General features: G+C 35.2%; 1 protein-coding gene across 1 annotated transcript; it reads left to right on the top strand.

Annotated features, from left to right (window-relative positions):
- The first annotated feature begins 819 nt into the window (after positions 1 to 819).
- LOC125058339 (hemolin-like) lies at positions 820 to 18,718 on the top strand. The gene is made up of 7 exons (XM_047662415.1): positions 820 to 877; positions 2,381 to 2,440; positions 3,463 to 3,586; positions 9,836 to 10,194; positions 11,362 to 11,593; positions 15,648 to 15,850; positions 18,375 to 18,718. Exons 1-7 carry the CDS (start codon positions 835 to 837, stop codon positions 18,683 to 18,685), a joined length of 1,332 nt encoding a protein of 443 aa, XP_047518371.1. The 5' UTR covers positions 820 to 834; the 3' UTR covers positions 18,686 to 18,718.
- The last annotated feature ends 251 nt before the right edge of the window (positions 18,719 to 18,969 follow it).

Below are 18,969 nucleotides of genomic sequence, written 5' to 3'. Positions count from 1 at the left end.
CTTTCGTTTTGTAAAAAACGGTAAAAAAGGTTATATTATGCTCACTGTTAAGTAAATGTCTAACGCACACTAAACAGCTAGCTAGCGCTGCGGGTTTGTGTAAGAGAGAAAGAGCCTGCTACCGCTGCCGTATGTGTGAGAGAAAGGGAAGACTGGCGCCGAAACGCGTTACGTAACGAAGCGGTTTACCCTCACATAAGAAGTTAAATCAAAGTTAAGTACCTAAACTTAATTCTATTAAAACTTTTTTTATTATTACTTTGTCGATTAAGAATTGTAAATACAAATTATATGTATGAAGCATGATTAAACTAACCGAATTATTAATATTATACAGATTATCCTATGAAAAAAAATTACAATGAGATATCTAATTTCTAATTAGTTTGCGGAGGCATCAAGGATCTCCAGGTATCTTTGCCATGCACCTGCAAACATCATCTCTGTATCGTTTCTTATGGTCCATCGCACGTCTCAGACTTGCTACATGCCCTGACTAAGTCGCTATATCTCAAAGGAATTTGAAGATAAAAAAAAAAAACAAAAAAAAGCGCTACAGAAATGACTCTCTCTACTCTATGAAACTCTTTTTGAGTAGCGTGACTCGGGTTGATGCGGTAACAAATAAATTGTATAATAGCATAAATTATTATTATTGTTAAAGACTTAACAAATATTTTAAATCAAAGTATAGTGAGATTTTAAAAACCTTAAAAAATACAATACAGGAAAATATATTAACTAAATATGTATAAAAGCCTTATTTTATATACATATGTGTCACCTGTCGCGGTAATTCACAAGATGATGCATCGGGAAATATAAATACAGCTAATGTTTGCAATTGTTCATTACATTTCGCGCCAATACGGAGACGGTAAGTCACAGATTATAATTATTTTCGATTTTTTCTTAAATTGTCCATAGAGTATATTTGAATTAGTTATTCAATTCATTAAATTATTTATTAAATTAAAATTACTCCCAATTTGATCGTTGTATTTTAAAAGTTTCGATAAATAGTAATAATAATTAATCTAATTTAATATTTAAAGGAAACAATTTTTGTACCGGATTGAAGTTATGTATTATTGTAAATTTACAATTATTTTACGTAATTTTGAATTTAACCGACGTTTCGCTTTACAGCGTGCGTGGTCACGGTAATCACAATATATTATAACTTCAATCCGGTAAAAAAAATTGTTTCCTTTAAATGTGTGAAAGTTATGTCAATAAAAGACAATACTATAATTTAATATTGTTTATCATTAACCAGGGTACTTATTTTAAATATATTGCTTTATTGTCTTTGTTTACGTGAGTACTAGGTTATATACAGCTATTTTAATAAAAATAAACGCAAATTATTATCTAAATATCGCTGATTACTACTACTTTAAAGCATTCAAGAGTTATGAAAATTTTTTTTAAATAAATTTAAATTACCTATGCCCTCCTATTTTATTCGATTGCCTCGTTACGTGTACATTTTGTCCGTATATTAAAGATCGTTTCTCATTCGCATTTAAAAAAATCATTTATATAATCTCATTCGGTAATATTCGGTACAGACTTTTATTTGCATATTTTATTTACTCCTTCTTTAAGAAAATTTAAAAATTAAATTAAAGCATTATTCTCCTAACAAAACAATGCTATAAAACAATTTTTTAATTATTAAAGTACAATGTGTCCCAACCAAGGAGGTTTCAATTCAATTTAAGTACACATAATCTGTGGTGACCGCGCTGGTTCCGAGCCAATAGACCAATAACAGACTTTTTGGCGCTATTTCGTACATATGAGTATTTGAGTAATATTTTGTTGGATAAAACTTCAGTAGCAAAAATGTCAAGCAACACCGACGATACTGATGAAAATTTAACTCCACCTGGCATTCTAGAAACAGCTACGAAACTGACGTATAGTTTTTTGCCAAAAAAAATTTAAGAAAAGCGTACGACAAATGTAACCAAGACTTTTTGACTCGGAAAATTAACAAAAAGGCTAACTCATTTTCTGAAAATGTTTTTTTGGCCTACTTTCAAGAGTTATCCGATAACTTTAAGTGTTCGTCCTTATGGTCTAAATATTCTATGATTAAAAGTTCACAAGGATATAAAGGGAAAAAAGCCAAGACATTTTTAGATGAACACTTAAATTTTAAATGAAGAGATTAAATAAAGTAGTGTAGGTATGCAACTGCATATAATTAGGTATTAAAACACTCGTGTAATCTTATTAAAACTACTGTTTTTTAATACCCTCTATTATATGACAGTTGCATAAACTACTATTTTTAAATCTTTTATGGAAATAAAAAAAAATCATTTTATATTTTTGCTTTACCGAAATAAACAACTTTAAATAATTTCAGATACAAAGATGATAAGTTTAAAGGCAGTGTTGGGAATTTGCTTTGTCGGCAGCATTTTTGGTAAGTCAACATTATTTTAAAGTGACGTATATAAATAGACGCATTTATTATAACGCAATAAAGTAAAAGATCGGATACGTGTATGTATATTTATAATGTCTTTCAATGAGTGTAAATTGCGAAATTGTTTGTTCACATATTAGTCGAAAATAAAATCACTCACATTTGATTTAATCATATTCCCACTTTGGTAGGAGTCATCAGAATTGTTTTACCTACATATATTTGATACAACTTTTAAAACAGACCGAAAATATCGGACTTCTTATTACAGCTATGAAACCAAATGACTATTTTCTAATTCCAAAAATTTATCAAATATTAGGTCCTTACATATGAAATTGGCGTATTTCGTACTTTCCACTTTAATCACGATGTTCTCCTCTTTGGTAAGGAATTCCAAATTCAAATTTGTACAGCTATTTACTCATGTATTTGTGCTTCGATGACAGTCATTCATTTGTTTTTTTCTGTTTGCGTCACTCATTTTACAAAATGGAAAACTTAAAGTATCGCATATCTAATATTTCCCAAGAACAGTATACTTATTACAGTATAATCTCACTAATCCGGCACTTCGATAGATCGGCACGTCCTATAATCCGGCACCTTCCGCCCACGCCTCCCTCACCCCTCTATACCTGTGCGCTTCGGTCGCTGCATCGTCGACTAGCAGTCTAACCTCGAAACTTATCACGTGCACGTACTTACGTATTTGTTTTTTTCAAGTGTGCATATGTTATAGTTAAAAATGTCGAAGAAACGCATACACAAGACACTAGATTTGTTTATTTTATTTATTTTATTAATTACCTATGACTTTTTTCACTATAATCCAGTAATCCGAACATACCAATAACCCGGCACTCTCCGGTTTTTAATAGTGCCGGATTAGTGAGATTACACTGTATTAATGTTTTCCGTTCAAACCTTTCCTAAACTTCCACAATTTCGAGACCCAGTCATTCTCGATTTAGCGAGAAAACCGATTACTGCTTCATTTTCAAATTATTTTTACATAGGTTCCGGTTCAGCGGAAGATCAAGCGTATCCCATCTTAAAGCCAGCACCGGAGGAAGTGTTGTTCCGTGTGTCTGAACCATTTTTATTGGAATGTGTTACGCAGTACCCAGATGGACAAACCACGTGAGTGACTTTGATATAAATCTAATTTAAATATAGAACTTAATAGGCTATTTGACAGAAAAATAAAGTGTCATTAGTTATCTGTATAAATATTTAAAAGCGTAAAATAAGGCGTAAATAATATTGTATTATCTATATAGAATATAGAAGTCTAGAGTATTGTTATAAAGAGGAAGGATTTGATTGTTTGCATTAAATAGAATAGCGTACCCAAGGTGTAAAAATACCAATAAAAAATCGCGTAAGCTGTGGAAACTATTGACAAAGACTAAAGTGATGTACTTAATACAGATTACAGACAGATTATTATAATATTAGTTTTACATTTATCCACTTACCCAGAAAAGCTTTAGTCTATAGAACATAGTGCTACGACCGAATTAAATACATTGATATTAAATACATTCATACATATAATATGAGTATGACACAAAACGGTCACAGATTAGTCGAATTTACTTAAAATGTAAATAATATCTTCGCCTAATAAAGAGGTAAAGTGAGTAAGATTTGTGACGATTAAAGTGACGTGAGAACTGGCAGTGATTGTAAAATTAGAAGCATTTAATGTAAATTTCTTTTTTGATGTTCATAAGTGTAGATTGTGTTACCTACATGAATATAGAAATTTTACCTAAAAATAAAATTTGTATTATGTTTCCTAAGACGTCCAAGGTCCATTATGAGAGTACATCGTTTCCTTTTCCGCCCAAATCGCTAGTATCCGACCTTTTCCCACCACGTGACACCGCCGCCAGCGCCCAGCGTTTGAAACTGGAACTAACTTTTTATCGCGCTAAAGCAAGCCGCCAGAATTCTTGTTCATTGTTTGTCTCATAATAAGAGAACCAGGAAGAGCTTGTTTGGACCTCGGACGTCTTAGGAAACATAATACAAATTTTATTTTTAGGTAAAATTTCTATATTATGTGTTCCGTTTGACGTCCGAGGTCCATTATGAGAGACGTGTTTGTTATCTCCTGGTGGCTTGTAAAGTTATATATTAATAACTAAAAAACGCAACAATGTGATTTGAATTATTTATATCCGATAGAATCATGATGAAATAAACATACAAGCTAATTAAAGCCTAAGCTTTAGCATCATTTAATAAACATAATAACAAAATTTTTATTGTTTATAATGAAGTAGAATACTTGGCTAATCATTAAGCGGCCGAAAGTACTGAGAAAGAGACTTCTGATTGAGTCTCAGCATTCTGACTATTATTATCTAGATTTCGACAATAATATATCTTTAATGTACTTTCATGACGCCAATTTGCCTAACCAAGAATATCATTTATGTTTCTAAAACAATTTAGCGAAGCAACAGCTGATCAAGTACCACGAGATGCTTCGATACCTGATTCCAAAAGGGGTTTCTTGACCCAGCCCCCAAAAATTGTGGGCGTAGCTGGTCTTACAGGATATCTGGTTGTAATAAACAAATTTGTCAAGGAGCCTCATCTATTATTAGAGACAGTTATGAGTGTCCTAAGCCAAAATAAGGGATTTAGATGCTTCTCCGGGCACGATAAAAACATCCAACTTGACTGTCTATACGTTCCTGTAACTGTTTTAAAACCGAAACCCGGATGCAAAGTGATGGTATCACTGTTATCAATAAAATGCTGAGGCTCGAAAAAGCAAGAGAGTCAAATCATGAACTCTATGCCCAGAAGCCAATAAAATTATTGTGGGTGTGTGTTTCGAGCTATGAAATAAATTTTGCTCATCTAGTTTTAGGCTTTTCAAATAATTTATAACTTTCCCCGCTTCCCATACTGGCAATTACTGCGCGATTGGTCTAGCTATAGATAGGATTGAGCTAGCGCTTTAAGGATATGTTTTACTAATTTATTAGATAAAATTTTAACATCGCTTAGAGCCTCACAAATTGATGCTATGTCAGATTTGTGAACTAAAATAGATATAGATCTATTTAGATAATAGATTTAGATATATAGATATCTATGCCAGATGATCCTTTATAAATAGGTTTGCTAAGAATCTAGCTACATCAGGAGGAGCCGGGAATCGACAGTTTATATTACTATGTTGACACCAATTTACCCATTTATACCAAATAGGGGCATATGTTTTCCTTGTTGAAGCTCTCAAACACGACGAAATAAGTTGTTTTTCGTCTCGTGTTTTGCAGCCAAAATCAGCCACGCTTCCAACTGTAATTTCTGCCCTTGAGGAGGAGGTTGACCCGTTACGGTATTTATCAGGGTTTTGTTTAGATTCCGTATTGGTAGCGAGGGTGCAAGTGCTCGGCCTTTCAAATCCGGGCGCCAAAAAGGCTTCCTCCACCTGGGTGCTATTATTATGAACTTCCCTTGGGATAAGTTGAGATGGTGCAGCACTCGAGGTAGAGGAACTGGCGGTGGAAATATCCACGCTAGATCGTATCGCCAGCATTTACTGAAGGCGTGGTGAAGCAAGTGTTGGAGTCTAATAAGTCTAGCGACACATAACTTGCCACGACAAGAGCCTCTCGTGACACGAAAAGATCTATTTCGGGGGTTCCCCATCGTCTGAATATGTCCGTGGTTGCCTCTTTCAAGAGATGCCATTCGGTGCCCCTGCGATTGCGCGAGAGGTAATCGGCTTCCACGTTGTACATTCCCGGCAAGGAAGTGAGGGATAAGTACAATATTCAAACTGTCCGTCAGTGCCAGAAGATCTTTTGTCAATTTTAACAGCATTTGGGACCTTGTTCCTCCTTCGTTTTTTATGTACGATACAACAGTTTTGCTGTCGCTTTGCAAGATTACCATCGAGTTCTTTAGGACTTCGGATGTCAAAGAGATTGCTGCTACCACAGCGTGCATCTCCTTTAAATTGCAATGCCACTCAATCTGACTTTGAGTCCAAGAACCATTCAGGGGTTTGTTGTTGATTAGCGCTCCCCATTGTAGATCTGAGGCATCGGTGACAATGTAATTCACATACCTTGTTTTGAAGTGAATCGGTGTTTTGTGACTGAGGTTGTGCAAACACCATACCACGTCCTGATTCACCTCTGCAAGAGAACTCGGGCAAAGAGGAGCTCTCCTAAATGCATTGCTGTGTCGCTGCAGCGTTCGGCAACGCAACCTTCCCCGGTGGGTGATGAAGGTCGCAAAATTGAGATACCCTAAGAGGCGTTGGGCCTGCTTGAGGGTCCAATTTGCCGGCTGACAAGCGTGTTATCAGGCACTGACGAATTTTGATAACTTTTTACGGGTAAGGACTTTGCATTTGAAAGTGTGTCCCACGTGATACCCAGAAAATCGATCGACCTCGTTGGAGTGCATATCGACTTCTCTCGATTTATGGTCCAGCCCAGGTTCTTCAAAAAGGTCATGGCTACGAGAACCTGGGAGTTAAGAATTGTTCTGTCCTGGTGGACCAGTAAGTAATCGTTCAAGAAAACGATCACTCTTAAGCCCTGACGGCGTTATAGCTCGGCTGTCCAATTTGTCACCGAAGCAAACATTTTCGGAGCTATGGCCAACCCAATAGGTAGACAAGTCATTTGAAGGAGCCTTCCCTCGTAACTGATACGCAGAAAGCATCGATGTTCGAGGGAAATCGGTACATGATAGTAGGATTGCCTGTGATCCAGCTTCACCATCCAATCGCCTTTTTGTAGGAAATTTGGCATTTGGTGGTGATGAAACAGATGAAAAGGTTCTGGTTTCATGAACCGATTTAAAGATTTTAGGCTGAAAATGACTCGATTTTTCCGTTCTTCGTTATTATGAAATATGAACGATATGATATGATATATATGAACGACGGAGTCAGCGGTGCTGGCTCCAGTATATGGTCTCGAATCATGGTATGTATTTCCAAGGAAATCGAAGTTGAAACAGGTGTTTGCAACTTTTTTAGGATTTAGGACAGTACTAATAGCGGTTTTCGATTGAAAGTAATTCGAGCGGAGGTTATTAATTTTAGAATGGAAAAAGGAGGTTTTAATTTCACCCAATTTTTGTGATAGTTCCTTAAACATCCGCCCGAAAAGCCCATCGAGTCACTTATGTTGGTATTTATTTGGATTGTTATATTTGCGTCCCCCCTTTTGATGTGAAACATCTATAACCGCACGTAAAACCGATTTCTGGTGTGGCGACAAATGCCGTGGCGATGCCACGCTATATGATGGTATATATACACTCTATATGCAGTAGTGTGTACGGTGTATTTCGAAGTCACTGATTAAACGAATTAAGTAGTCACGTTTTGAAATAAATTCGTAAATTTTTGTATTTAAATGAAAATAAATGTTTATTCAATAAATAGTCATCGTTATTTTAACAAAATAATGTCGATGTTTCACATCTGCCAGGCGTCCCGTGACGGCTCACATTTTTTATTTTCGTGATCATCGAAGTTGTGACTCTGTTGTCCTTGTTTTGAGTTGTATCGGTTACCAAGAAAGGGCTTTTGACTAACCTGAGACGTTGAAGCTACAGGCGATTAAAAACGTATGCGTGATTTAACGCGTATTGTTTTAGATTGGTACCCGCGAATTCTGTCAATTTTGACAATACTACCAACATTTTGTAAATATTTAGATAATTTTTCAGGATTAAACATGTACTCCGAAGAGGGGTGGGAATTTTATCTAAATCTTCTATAACATGTTTTTAAAGTTTGACCAAAACATTCTTGCAATTTATTATGTATAGAATTTAAATTAAGAACCGCGTTCGACTAAAGACCACTAAAACGCTACGTAACGCTTTATTGATAAACTCATTTTTAAATCGGTAAAAGCAGGAAAAGCAACGTATTTCTTTTGTATATCAATATAACGTACACAGTTCAAATCAGAAATGTAAAAACCTCTGCATTGAAATTAATATTATAATTTATAACTCGGAGGTTCTTGAACCGACACGTCTAAATGAGCAATATCATTAACTACAGCCGCATGGTTCAAAAAAGGGTCGTGTAGGTTTGCATTATTAGATTCGGTCACTTTATGTAACATGCTAGACGACGCAGCATAATTGTAAAAAAGTATTATTAAGGTGACTCACCAATTACTGCGACAATTGCTCAAACCTGAGAATAATCACGTGAATTACTGCTGTGGCGGCGGTTCTTCATCCTCTTCACTCGTACTCGAACTTTGCGAAGAACTCGGCTTGTCAGAACTTGCAGAGACAATATCTCCCGTGATATGAGACGGCCTTGTAAAGCGCGGGTGAGGCACGTTTGACCGCGTAGCCAACACATTTACACCGATTTTAGCACTTTCATTAGCCATTTTATATTTTTAACGTGAAAACCGAGTTAACCATTTTACGAAATAATTATTTCCACTTTGAAAATAAATTTTAGGTCGATATAACTTTGAATATACTGATTCGTTTTTAAGTGTGCACTAGCGACTGTGCAAGACGAAAAACGACGCAACAATGAACAAGAATTCTGGCGGCTTGCTTTAGCGCGATAAAAAGTTAGTTCCAGTTTCAAACGCTGGGCGCTGGCGGCGGTGTCACGTGGTGGGAAAAGGTCGGATACTAGCGATTTGGGCGGAAAAGGAAACGATGTACTCTCATAATGGACCTCGGACGTCAAACGGAACACATAATAAATGATTTTCGACTTGACTTTTGACTTGTCTATATATACTATAATATTATAAAGAGGAAAGGTTTGATTTTTTGTTTGTTTGAAATGAATAGGCTCCGAAACTACTCGACCGATTTCAAACATTCTTTCACCGTTGGCAAGCTACACTATTCCCGAGTGACATAGGCTATGCTTCATTTAAAAAAAAATTAGGGATGCTTACTAAAACTTGATTAATCTAACTCAAGGTTTAAAAAAATAAACAAAAAACTTCCTTCAATCGTGTGCGCTGCGAAACCTATTAATGATAGAACAAAATGATGTATTACAATTTTTCAGGACACATCACTATCTATAAAAAATGTCGCGACAGCATGTCTCTATCTTTTATAGTTACTTCACAATATAATTTTTATTTTTTTCCTTTTATTTTTTTATATTAAAATACCACCGCTAGAAAAGGCTCTTTATTCGTACCTAGGTATTGATCCTTATCAAAATAAGTACCAACGTTTCACATAAGCTACAATTTAATGGCATAACCACCAAAAAAGCATGGTGGATTGGTGTTCTCCTCTCTTGAATAGTTTACTACTATGTAATGTAACAAAAATCTTAGCCACAGCAACGCTTGGCCGAGTCAACTAGTGACTTATAAAGCTTATTTGTATCAGATTTAAATGGCACAAAAATGACCAGCCATTAAAAGATGTCAACACAGTCCAGCGTCCTAACGAAGGCAGCTTAGTCTTCCTGAAGCCCACACCAGAGACCGCCGGTCGCTACCAATGCTTTGCTTCAACAGTTTACGGGACCGCCAGTACAAGAGTTATAAATGTGAATCAAGCATACATTAAGAATAAAACTCCGGTTATCCAATACGTCAAAGCAGTTGAGGGCAAGCCGTTGAAATTGAATTGCGACGCGTCGAACTCCTACCCGAAGCCCGAGATCTCTTGGAGACTTACATCTATCTTCGATCCGTTGATTTCGACTGAGGTTTCCGATGTGAGGATGACGTTCGCACCCGAAGGTATGTATATAAAGGCCAAGATTCATACCCCCCCTTATAAAAACCCTAAAGTGCTGTCTCTTTCTGTCCAATTGTGATATTGCTGTGATGAATAGAGAGATGAAAAGTTTAGTAAAAAGAGAAGCTTTTTGAAACTATGGAATGTTTCTGAAGTTATACTTCTTTTGGCGCGTTAGGGAAAAATGATGAGAGAAAAAAAAATTACGATTCGCGCGCACACCGTCACAAAAAACCGATACCCTGATTTTGACATGACATCATTCGCGCTTTTTAATCTCACTAGTCTGGCTAATGAAAGAAGATAACGAAAAAGCGAAAAAAAGTTTTACAATGATAGTGACAACTGTATTTCTTTGAAATTAAATACTATAAGTATTTAGTATTTTACTATTGACACTTAAAATGACTAGCATTGCATGGAAAACTAAAACTATATTTATTATAAAACACAACTTTATTCGGAATAATCAAATCCTGCGAAAGAAACGAAATATTCCATCAAATAAAACAAAGTTTAGGCTATTATACCTGTTAACTATTCGGGAAAAATATATAATAGAAATAAAAATGAGCAATTGCAAGTATCAACACAATAAATCATACTAACCTAAGAAATTCAATGACTGTGTTGCCATCCGAAAGTTTTCAAATAATTCAATTACAGTCGACTCTCGATAATTTAAAACTCAAGGGACCAGAGTAAAATTTCAAATTATCAAGAGTTCAAACAACAAGAGTTTGAATAACCACGAGGGGGAGGGGCGACTGAAGGAAATAAGAATTTGATCAAAATTTGTTAGTTATTATTTCTATATTCTTATTATGTATTAACAATTATTATAACAATTATTCACAAATTTTTGACACAAACCTCATTTATGTAAACAATTGACAAGTCTGTGCATGATAAACGCTTCAAAATATAGAGAGTAGGGAAGACCGGATTTCAAATTATCGCATGTTGGCGAGCAAGATAATACTTTTTCAACTTCAAATTACCGAAGGGACCAATTATCATTGATTTTATTCAATTTATCGAGTATTTTTCAAGGGGAAAAAAATTTCAAGTTATCGAGAGATTCAAATTAACGAGTGTCAAATTATCGAGAGTCGACTGTATCTTCTTTCATTAGCCAGACTAAATAAATACAATTCTTTAAATTTTAGGCACATTATATATAACGAGTGTCGAAAAGGAAGACGCAAACAAGAACTTCAAGTATGTATGTCTGGCGAGAACGCCGGCCTCTCCGAATAACGATGTCCCTATCGCAGAATATGTTATACAGGAAGTAACACCCAACAAGGGCGAGAGTGAAATTGTTGAACTTTACACTAGCAAGGATATGACCGTGAAAGTCGGGGACCGTGTATTTATTCACTGCATCTTTGGCGGCAAGTGAGTAGAATCACACATTTATTTACGTATTCCTTCAGCTAACATATATTTTATAGAACAATTATACATATATGGGTTCAAACATTTACAAAAGGAAAAACTCAATAAATATATTTTCTTTTTTTTATGGCTCTGGCTCGATTTGTGCATTAGCCAGCGTCAAGTATAGGATTTCTTATAATTCGTGCTTGTCTTTAGAAATTCGACCGTGTCCTCCATGTACGGTTTAGGCACTCGCCCGGTACCGCACAACCCTCCTAAAGGCCGAGAACAAATTTAAATTAAAACCTGCCCTCGAACCGGGAATCGAACCTGGTACCCCAGCAAACATGTATTTAAATACGTAATACCTAATTCGGCTGTGTAATGCGATGGTGTGAAAGTGAGGGTATGTACGTGAGAGTGTGTGTGTGGGGTGGGCTCATGATGTAGGATTTAATGCTATGGATATTCGTAATACAAGGAGTAAGAAGTTCTCACCCATTCTTTTCCATATTAAAAGACCTTTTGGAAGGGGCAAGTGGTTTTTTGATGTGAAAATAGCCGCACGTAAAACCGATTTATGGCGTGTCGACGCATGCCGTGGCGCCGTCGCCACATTATTTGATGGTGTATATATATATAAATATATATATATATATATATCCGTTCTATGTAAACGTTGATCTAGTAAGATATTAAAAGAAATGTTGATCCACCTTCTTGCAGTGTATAATTGGCTCTTTACAAATATAACTGATATACTTTAATCCGAATTAGAAATGGAAGGCTTGTTTGGGGATCTGCATCGGTCGCTTTGCAACATACTTGCCATCAAAAAATACATTGACATAATGTTTTTGTAGATCCGTAACGGTCGCAAATATTATACCGACGAGTCAAATGTGCATCCGTTTTATATGCGAAATCTTACTAACTAACGTTGATCCGAGGGCTTTTGACCTTGACCTTTTAGTCTTTTAACGATGAATATAATGACGACCCAGTCGTTCAGTTGAAAAAAATTGCAATAGAAAAGTAAAACAGTTACAAGAAAGAAACACACAAGTCAATAGTGGGGAAAGTAGCCAGAACTTATCGACTAATGAGGGCGTAAGTGTACTCATAGAAGGAATTCCGGATTTTGGAGGAGGTAAAGTTGAAAAAAGCGTTAATAATACGGCGAGAAAACGTAAGTGGTACCGAAGAAATGCATGTTTCTACTGTCAAGCAATTGTAACTATACGTAATTATTCTAGACATCTTTTACGTAATCACGCAGATGAAATCGAAGTTCTTCAGTATAAAGCTATTAATGATACAGACCCTAAAATACAAAAGCTAAAACGACAAAAAATTACAGATAAATTGAGAAACAAGGGAATTTTTTTACACAATTCTAATAGCTTTGATCGGGACGCTCATTTAACCTTATTACCATCAAAACGAAGCAACCAGGGTACCTCTAGTCCGTCAACTTACGCTACTTGTAAAACATGCTTGGGTACATTTAAAAGATCTTCATTTTTCAGACATTTAAGAAATTGTAAAGCTTCTGAACATGTTCTTCCGTCACTTAAAAGAAAAGCATTGTTTAATAACAGCTTAACAATCGTTCCCAATACGGCGAACGCTTCGATTGAGCTAAAAGAAAAAAAATACTGTCGCATCTTCGTTCTGATGAAATTTCATTAGTAGTTAAAAATGATCCATTAATCATAGCATACGGTGCTCGTCTCTTGAAGAAGAAAAAAGAACGACGAAGTCGTAAAGCGATTTTCTCCAAAATGAGAGATTTAGCTACTCTTTTAATTTTATTGCGGAAAAAAGACACAACTATTGAAAATCTCACTGACGCAATTGATCCTGAAAACAATGAAACATTTGCAAGTGCCATAAAAGAAATGTGTGGCTTTAATGAACAAACAGGCATGGTCAAACTAACTAAACTAACAAAAATAATGCGAGAAAACATAGATTTAAAAATAGCTTGCCGTGAAGATTTAAAAATGCCAAGCTCCAACCAATATTTATTTCCAAAACCTGGTACACAAGAACCTTTTCAGGGCGGTAAGTATTTAGATATGATAAAAAAACAGTGTAATTTGAAACGCCCCGAGATGATTACATCAACCGGAATGAGACATCATATTGCTACAATGTCCCAAATTCATTCTAAACAAAATGATCATTATACTGAGCAATTGGCAGGATTTCTAGGGCATAATATATCAGTTCATGCACAAAATTATAGATTGCCTATGCAGGTACTCCAAAAAGCTGTTGTAGGATCTCAACTCTTAGAATATGAAAATACATTAATGGAGAAGAAGAGTAACATAATAGAAACGATTAGGTCTCAATCAAACCAAGAAACTTTGAGGAAGAGACGCCATCTTCAAAAAATTCGGCAATAGAAAGCGACCAATCTAACATCTTACTTACAAACCCCAAAATATCTATCGAAACACCAGAAACTACAGTCAATAAGAACATGGACGATATAGAAATTGGAGACTATAATGAAGTAAACGATAAAAAACAAGACAATCATTACAACCAAGATCCTAAAAATAAAGACCCCAAAATTAAGCCAAACAGAAGCAACACGAAAAGAAAATGGTCAAGTAGTACAAGTGAAAGCGATGTTGATGATGATAAACAGATTCAGAAACGAAATAAAACTAGACGAGCCAAAGAAAATAATATATATCATAAAGATTCTAAAAATAAAAATATCAATATTAAACCAAATAACAGAAAGACAAAAATAAAATGCCCAAGTTTAAGCGATAGTGATAGTGATAATCCAATTCAGAAACGAAAAAAAAACAGTCATAGAAAGTGGTCGGATGAAGAGATACAATTAGTCAAAAAATATTTCCAATCATACATAAATAAAAAGATAAATCCAGGCAAAAACAAATGTATGGAAGTTTTAAATAAAGAACCTATTCTTCAAAATAGGACATGGATGCGACTTAACACGTATGTTAACAATATTTATAAAAAAAGTAAATATATTTTAATGAAGATTCTGTGTGATACGTCAAGTTATATAAGACTATATCGAGTATTGGTAGGACTGTTGCGAAGGCCAGTCTGAGGAAAGGCCAGACCTTTGTCAGTTAATCAACGGCCAAGCGGTAGCTAAACAACGCTACGGTGTCCCGGGATGAAGGGCATTATTTGCGAAGTAATAACAGGGCTTCGAGACTCTAGATCTTATATCTCAGGGTTACTGAGTGCAATACAATATCACATACTCTGTATGACATAAAGCTGCTGGCATGCATGAAGCTAGCCACGAAGCTTAACATCGGGTAAGCGACAAGCGCGTGTCGTCATAAATTTCCTTACCATAAATATATATCATACCTATAAACATAAAAACTGAATAAATAAAGAAAAGTTACTGATTAGGTGGTCTTGCAATAAATTATAGGAATTAAACCATCCAAATACCTTAGGTAAGTCCAGTAGGAGGACTTGCTGACTTCTGATTGGCCCATTTGAATCGGATCAACAACTATCGGAGTGGATTTGTATATTGGATCAACATTTCGGTTGCGTTTCCTAAACTTCAACGGAGTAAATCGTTGATCCGGTCGGAACCACATTTGTATGAAAAATATTATATTGGATCAACAAAAACCACCCGGATCAACATAGGTTTTCGGATCAACAAAGTGCTCGCGATATAGCACGCATGATCAACAATTGACGGATTGATATAACTATATATATATATATATATATATACAGTCTATATGCAGTAGTGTGTACGGTGTGTGTATTTAGTTTAAGTTTGAGAAATCTTAACAGCGAACACTGCTCATATCTACTATATAAAAATAAGTCGGGTTTTCCTTCCTGACGCTATAACTCCAGAACGCACGAACATTCGTTTTGCATTCGTTGGAAAGGTCTCGGGCTCCGTGAGGTTTATAGCAAAGAAAATTCAGGAAAAATTTCAACAGAAAAGCGGTTTCACCAAACGAAATGTTACATAAAACGAAGCCACCTGGTGGCGAAACGGAGTTCGCCGAGTTTGCTAGTATTTTACATTTTTCAGCCCTCTACCAATGCAGGACTATTACAAAGACGGCGAAGATAGTAATGGAATGCCTAAATCTCGCGTGACCCCATACAACCGAAGCAAGGGGAAACGCCTCCTCATTCGCGACACATGGTTAACAGATGCCGGAACTTATCTTTGCGTATCACACAACAATGTTAGCGCATCGAAAGAACACAGTATGAAACTGAATGTCGTGGGTAAGTCAAAAGACATATCACATTTAGGTTTAAAGACTTTATTTTCTCAAAAAGACAAAAATTTCACTTACAAGAGAATAATATTTATTTATTTCACTTTGTTGCTTTATTATATAAAAATTTAACAAAATTACAAGTAAAGGAAAGGCAACTGGCGGCCTTATCGCATTCGAGCGATCTCTTCCAGGCAACCACTGTGAGAAAAGAAAAAAAAATGTATTAAATATATATATATATATATATATATATATATAATGTAGGCAAAAATCCATGTATATATACTTGTAAAGAAAAAGAAACTAAACAAGAACAAAAAAAAAGCAAACTAAACTAATAAAGGATACATTAAAAAAAAATTATACTAATAATTATAAAAAGTGCACATGAATCAATTTAATTTAAGATCAGTCTCACATCGGTTAGTAGGTATTATTAAAGTTAGGGATACGATGTGGACAGGTAATGTTTGTACAGAAGAAATTTAAAGGAAGATAGAGAAGGAGCTAAGCGAATAGGGACTGGAAGTGAGTTCCATAGCTTAACTGCATAATACTCTAGATTAATATAACATCGTAGTCGTTAATAAATAATCACAATAAAGTATAGCCGTATATGCAATAATCTTAAAAATAAAAGTAACCAAAGAAATATGAATTAAAAGTAATTATAAGAAATGAATTTAACAGTAATTCTGTCTAACATATTCACTTAGCTTCGATTTGAATGAATTGATAGAAGTAATATTTTTTATATCTGTGGGTAGTTTATTATACAGCTGTGCGCCTTCGTAGGTAAACATTTTTTGACGTGACAACGTCTTATAATTCGATGGAGCCGGCTGCACGCACGAAAAAACATGACTCATGCGGCGTTACCTCTGAGGCGTTCCATTTAAGGCTTGAAGTGCAAGCGAGAGCACTCGTTCCGCGTTCTCGCTTGCACACAAAAATTGACATAATTGTATTTATGCATACAAATAAATGTAACTTGATCAATTCAATTGTGATTTCCATTTACTTCCTTCTCTATATCCATACAAAATATCTATATTGTTATCCATACATAACAAATAAAATTAAAATTTTCTTTTGAAGAATGCAACCATTCCATCAGTATTTTCTTATGACGTTGTCACGTTCAGCTATCGTCAGTAAACCGACTTTACAGACAACCGATTTTTTTTTTCCGTAGTTCGTACGTTTCAATTATTTCAATTATGACGTCATAACTCATACCCTGAAACTTGCTAACAAAGTTTTTCCGACTAATGAATATACAACCTCTCGACCTTAGCCACGGATCTCGGATCAGTTACTGGTTAGACTGATGGGGCTTTAGGTTGGAGAAAGAGCTTTCTTCTTTTATAACCTTGTAATCCTTTTGTGTCGTAGAATACCCCGGTCTTATAATCGCGATATACTTACAAACTACCAAAGGGTTTTAATATATAGTGGTATTTTCAAGGAAGGTTTAAATGTATTATGTCAATGTTAGGGTTGCCTGGAAGAGATCGCTTATTAGCGATAAGGCCGCCCGTTGCATCTCTCTCTTATTATCTGCAAATAAGTGTAAATAAATAAATAAATTATGTCAATATACTGAAGTACAAGTATTGTTAGCGATATCGCAAAATCTTGCCAGGAAATCCCCGGCCCGCTGCGGGCGAATGTTATTAATTCTACACACACTATCTAAATATATTTTTGTAAAGATTAAAACTACACTTACTTATCCATCTATATATATAAAAGAAAGTCGTGTTTGTTACAACACTTATAACTCGAGAACGGCTGGACCGATTGCCATGGTTTTTGATTTGTTGGATTTGTTTCCGTCCCGAATAGCAGAATAAGCAATAAAATATCGGATAAGTTATCGAATAACAATAAATTAATTAATTAATTTTACGAATGCAAAAACCATATGGTGCCATCTGTTGACAAAACTACGCATCATTTTACGTCGAATTCGTGTCAGTTCAAGAAATTCCGATCTTGAGGTGAATGAGGAGATGCATAACCATGCTTTGATCCTGATCAAAAGATGTTGGATATCAGAAAGTGCTTAACATGCAGTATCGCCATATTGACGCTTGAGAGAAGATGCCTAATGTGTAAAACTGCCATTCTTCTTTCGCAATGGCAAGCAATAAAACATTTCTGTATTTGCAAAAAAAGTTGTATTAATGTAATACTTAACATTAATGAAATCCTAAAATAAGTTAAATTAAAGTAACAACGATATTATAAGATTGTAGGGCGGAACGAAGTTAGCCAGGTCAGCTAGTATTAAAATATTAAAGTCTTAAGTTGAAAAAAATAATTTTATACTTTTTTGGAAATACAATTCCACATTAATATATTTAAAAAAAGTATTTATGCGTTTAGATGTATTATCTTTGGTATTTAATAACTCTGCTCGGCCAAGATCTATACATAGACAACTATCCAACCAACATTCCGTAGTAATAATCAATGAATTTTGGTTTGACGTTGACGTTGATTCTAATAATGTTTGTTTCCAGCTGCCCCTCACCCTGAACTCATTCCATCCGGGGAAGTAAAAGCCACTGGGGAAAAAGTTACCATCCCATGCAACGCAACGGGTGTTCCAGCTCCGAAAATATCTTGGACATTCAACTCTAAGCCCATCTCTTCATCTGAGCATATAAAGATTGTAACTTCAACAGCCGGGAATAGTACCACTTCTGAACTGTCAATTGTCGGGTTGAAGCAGAGTGACACAGGCTACTACGGATGTATAGTTGAAAATGAGCATGGAGGTCTATACGGAGAGGTCCTATATGTGTTTGATGGTCAGTCACCAAAACAATAATTATGTCATTCAATATACATAATATATAGTTTATTATTCTGTGTTAATAAATAATCACGTAATCTAATATTGTAAGAAATAAATATATCGAGCTGAAATTGTTTTTATTATCTAATACAAACCTGAAAGATTAGACACTAATGTAAATAGCGATTACTGGTGAAACGAGTTCCTCCAATCTTTTTATCGACACATCTTAATATATATAAATTACGTGTCACGTTGTTTGTCCGCTATGGACTCCTAAACTACCGAACGGATTTCAATCAAATTTGCACGCGCGT

The sequence above is a fragment of the Pieris napi genome, chromosome 18 (assembly GCF_905475465.1).
Source record: "Pieris napi chromosome 18, ilPieNapi1.2, whole genome shotgun sequence".
NCBI classification, from domain to species: Eukaryota; Metazoa; Arthropoda; class Insecta; order Lepidoptera; family Pieridae; genus Pieris; species Pieris napi.
Note: the sequence above shows the minus strand (reverse complement) of the source record. Positions and strands in the feature narration are given on the sequence as shown.

Coding starts and splice junctions, on each gene's coding strand:
- LOC125058339 (XM_047662415.1), top strand. CDS start 835: ATGTTTGCAATTGTTCATTACATTTCGCGCCAATACGGAGACG. Junction 11,594..15,647: donor CACTGCATCTTTGGCGGCAA/GTGAGTAGAATC, acceptor TACATTTTTCAG/CCCTCTACCAATGCAGGACT. Junction 15,851..18,374: donor TATGAAACTGAATGTCGTGG/GTAAGTCAAAAG, acceptor GTTTGTTTCCAG/CTGCCCCTCACCCTGAACTC.